This window comes from Orycteropus afer, unplaced genomic scaffold (genome assembly GCF_000298275.1).
Source record: "Orycteropus afer afer isolate SDZICR_OR568_19922 unplaced genomic scaffold, OryAfe1.0 scaffold00036, whole genome shotgun sequence".
NCBI lineage: Eukaryota > Metazoa > Chordata > Mammalia > Tubulidentata > Orycteropodidae > Orycteropus > Orycteropus afer.
The window spans coordinates 2262637-2267360 of NW_006921623.1; the positions used below are offsets into that span (position 1 = coordinate 2262637).

Below are 4724 nucleotides of genomic sequence, written 5' to 3' on the forward strand. Positions count from 1 at the left end.
AAATGGGCAGAAGACATGAATAGATACTTCACCAAGGAGGATATTCAGGTGGTCAGCTAATACATGAAAAGATGCTCACAATCATTGGCCATCAGGGAGATATAAATCAAAACAACAATGAGATATACCATCTCACCTCAGCACTGATGACAAGGTTCAATGAGACAGAAAATAACAAATGTTGGTGGGAATGTGGAGAGATTGGGCCTCTCATACACTGTGTGACTGTGAAGCGACACAACCACTGTGGAAAGCAATATGGTGATTCCTTAGAAAGTTGGAATTAGAGATCCATTTGACCCAGCAATCCCATTACTAGGTATATATCCTAGAGAGGTGAGAGCCAGGATAGGAATAGATATATGCATGCTCATGTTCATCACAGCACTATTTACAGTAGCAAAAAGATGGAAACAACCTACAGGCCCATCAGCAGAAGAGTGGATGACCAAACTATGGTACATACACATACTGGAATGCTATGCAGCACTAAAGAATAATGTGGAGTCTGCAAAACACTGCATAATATGGATGAACTTGGAGGACATTATGCTAACTGAAATAAGTCAATCACAGAAGGACAAATATAGTATTAGTTTGTTGTTGTGGAGGGTCAAGGAAAGGTTTGTATATGGAGGGAAACTTTCTTTGTTGGTTTCCAGTGGTGGGATGGGAGGGGAGGGAACACTGCAAAAAAAAAAAAAAAAAAAATGCATTGACCCATGTCAAAAAAGATAAATACAGGCAGTCCCCATATTACAAACAAGTTCTCTTCCTAAATCTGTCTTTGAGTGAATTCCTCTCCCTCCCCACCTTTACTGGGAGCCTGGTGCCCAGTTTGGGCTGCATGGCATGAGACTGTACACCTGACTAAGTCTGGGCTGGGGCTGAGGACAGCGGGGGTCCAGGTCTGAGTGTGGGGTCACCACACAGTTACACTTTGCAGATGCTGCTGAATCAGTGCCCAGGAGAATGGTGCTGAGCAAAACTGAGCCTAGCACCTCAGCAGTCCCAGGTAGAGCCTGCACCTGCTCAGGGGCCACTGTGGATGTGCTGCACTGTTGCCCACCCTGAATGCCCTGTGTGCCACCATTGCCTCCCAGCTCAGTTCCAGTGGATGCCTTGGGTTCTGGGGCCAAGCCGGTGCAGGGAACTCCTGCTGACTGCTGCCAGATGAGTCAAGGGTGAGGTAGGACACCACTTGGCCAATTACATGCACCCCATGCATGATCTCTGGATCTGCACTGAAGGAAAGACAGACAGAGATTAGTTCTGTTCTGGTTACCTAGTGCCACTCTAACAGGAAATATACCACAAATGGGATGGCCTTAACAAACAGGAATTTATTCTTACAATTTGGGGGCTTTAAGTCCGAGTTCAAAGTGCCAGGCTCTAGGGACTGGGTGAAAGCCCCTCAACCTTGCAGTCCAACTCTGCCTCCTGCTTCTGGCCCACTGGAGCTAGAGGTGTTTCTTCACTCAGATAGCTGCTGGCTGCTGAGGCTGAGAAGCCCCAAGTTAACAAGTAAAAAGGCACAGTTCCGATGTTACCAATCCATATGGCAGGCCATTAACTTAAGTCCATTGTAAGTCCCCAGGTCCGCAGAGCATAGCAGGCTACTGAGCAACGACACGGCTACATGCAGGGTCCAAGCGTGCCCTAGGCTAGAGACCAGTCCCAAGGCTTCTCCTTATATACAGGAAGCAGACCACATACCCAAAGGCAGCTACTCAGCTGCTAACAGTAGATTCCACCATGGAGTTGATTACCAGTCTCATCATGGGGAATACTACATCCAGCTGCCCAGCCACTCAACCAGGCCTAGCCAAGCTGACATACAAACATAACTACCACAGGTTTGTAACTATGGATTGTAAACCAGAGGTTTATAATCTGAGGACTGCTTGTACATATATGAAATATTAGAATTAAATTAAAAAAAAAAAAAAAAAGATTTACCACCTTGGAAACCCAAAGGCGGTGGCTATGAGTTGGAATCAACTTGATGGCAGTGAGTCTGGTTTTTGGTTTGGTATTTAAAAGGAAAAAAAGTCCTTACCTTTTAAAGAAGAACTTATGTTCTAGGAATTGCTTTAAAATAATCCAGAGAAGGGGAATGGGTGAAGTATTGATTAAATTAGTTTGGTCATGAGTTGATGAAGTTGGAGGACAGATTTCTGGGGGTTCATTTTTGTGGGGTTAAATTAACCCAAAGAATTTGATCTTTGTCATTGGTTCCTTAGATAAAACCTCTAAAACTTTGGAATTTCCAGAGATTGAATTGTCTTTGATGAGGGCTCCTGACCACATCTGAGGGTTTATGGCTATGAGAGACCTCTTGGGTAGAAATTGGCGAGGCCTGAAGACCTATCCTATGATATCAGCAGGCCTCAGGGGAGGAGGGGCTGAAGGTTGAGTTCACTCAACTATGCCTATGTAACGAGGCCTGTAGGGTTGCTGAGTCAGAATCCACTCGCCTGCACACACAAAGAGGCATCAAGAAAGGTTCTGGACACGGAAGGCTTCCTGGTTGTTAAGACATCAGTGCATATGGCATGGTAGCATGTTTTGTCCCTCTTTGGGACATGAAGTTCTGCTTTGGGAACCCTCCCAGATGTTGCCTGTGGGTCTCTTCATGTGTATTCTTTTTTCTGTAATAACACTTTCCATGAGTTCTGTCATTCTATTGAATTACTGAACCCAAGGGAGTAGGGGGAGTCAGGAGGTAAGAAGTGAGGAGGGCTGGAGACCCTTGATCTGATATCCCGAGGGAGCTGAAGGAACCCTTGAATTTGTAGCTAGCAGATCAGAATTGAGGATGTCATGGGGACTCCCAACCTTGTGGCTGGTATCTGAGGTCTTGGGTAGACTGTGCACTTTCAACTGGTGAGTTCTGACCTAGCTCGGGTAGTTAGGGTCAGAGAAGTAGTGCTGCGTGTGTAGCTGGAATCAGAAGTGGCACAGAGGCAAACAGAACTGATCCTTATAGTCTGGTGTCAGAAAAGTGGGAAATGATTTCGTTTTTCCATGCAATATACCATTCCACCTACTTTGTGTACATCTAAAATTTTCAATTAATAAAAAGTCAAACTAAAATTACCTTTCAGCTGCGGGGGGGTGGGGCGGGAAGGTGGTAGCTTCTCCCTAAAGCCTTTCAACAGGGCTTCAAACTGTTTCATTTTGGTTTGACACACCTGCTGAGGATTTGCATCTCCAGCCCAGATATACTGAATCAGAATCTACATCTTAACAATGTATACATAAGAATCACCTACGAATCTTGTTAAAATGTTTGGTTTTGGTTTTCCAGGCCTCTTTGTCATGTGCCCCTGATTTCTACTGAGTGGCTGGTGGGTTTGAAACACTGGCCTTTTGGTTTAGCACCAGGGCTCTTTCTAGGCCTCATAAAACTAAAACCAAACCCGACTCATAGCAACCCTACAGGACAGAGTAGAACTGCCGCATAGACTTTCCAAGGCTGTAATCTTTACTGAAGCAGCCTGCCTCGTCTTTCTCCCTCGGAGCAGTTGGTTTGAACCACCAACCTTTTGGTTAGCAGCTCCAGGCCTTGTACCAAAAAACCCACTGCCACTGAGTCACTTCTGACTCATAGTGACCCCTAATGGGTTGCCAAGGCTATAAATCTTTACAGAAGTAGATTGTCCCATCTTCCTTCTGCAGAGCATCTGGTTGAACTGCTGACTTTCTGGTTAGTAGCCAGATGCTTTATTCACTATGCCACCAGAGCTCCTTCCAGGCCTCATCCAAAAAACCAAACTCACTGCCATGGAATCAATTCCAACTCATAGAGATGCCCACCGGGTTTCCGAGGTGGTAAATCTTTATGGAAGTAGATTGCCTCATCTTCCTTCTGAGGAGGGGCTGGTGGGTTTCAACCACCAACCTTCTGGTTAGCATTATGCCACTAGAGCTCCTTCCAGGACTCATAGGCAGAGTTAAATTCTTCCTTTCTATGCTGTCTTAGCATGTGCCCTTACCACCATTACAGCACTTTTCACAGGGCCGAAATTGCCCTAGACCCTGAGGACAGGGCCTGTATTCTATCCTCTGAGCTTAGTACATAGTAGTCACTTAATAAATAGCATGCTAAATGAGTGGATGGTGCTTCCTTGGGCTGTTAGCAGGGCTGGCTGAGATAAACTACCACCTCCCAAGTTTATTCTCAAAACCCAGTAGAATGAGAATAGCTCCAGGATTCTGAAAAGGGTTGAGTTTTTTTTCCTACTTTCGAGAAAAAGCATGGACTCCCTGTGCTGCACACCAGACAACTGCCTCAGTGCCTCTGAGGGCATTCCATTAGCTTTGGGAGCATCCCATTTCCACCGCTGGAGCTGACCTTCCCCTCCATCCCTACCCACATCCTCAAAGACTACACACAACACACATAGGAGGCTGCTGGGTGACTTTAATAAGGTCTGAGCTGACTCTTGGGGTTAAAAGTCAAAGAGGAAGTGCATCACATCTGTAAGGAAAGAAAAAAGTCTAAGTTGTCTTTTGCACTTGCTGTTCCCCAAGCCTGGACTGCTCTCTCACAGCAGGCGACCTACTTCTCCTCTGCTCACCCTTGCTTTGGAAGCTCACATGCCACCTCTTCTCTGAAGCCTCTTTGGATTGCTCCCAGGAAAGAGAAAGTCCCCTTGGCATATAACTTGTTACGATGCTTCTCACATTGTAGGGCCACCATTCCCCTGTTCTGCTGGGCT

The 4724-nt window shown here is 45.9% G+C and overlaps 1 protein-coding gene across 1 annotated transcript in view; it reads right to left on the reverse strand.

The window, feature by feature from the left end:
* Positions 1 to 2898: 2898 nt before the first annotated feature.
* The window catches only part of FOXR1 (forkhead box R1), a 14767-nt gene continuing 12941 nt past the window's right edge, over positions 2899 to 4724 (reverse strand). The window contains exon 7 of the mRNA XM_007936588.1: positions 2899 to 2943. Coding sequence (XP_007934779.1) covers positions 2899 to 2943 — 45 coding nt within the window. The remainder of the gene's footprint in view (positions 2944 to 4724) is intronic.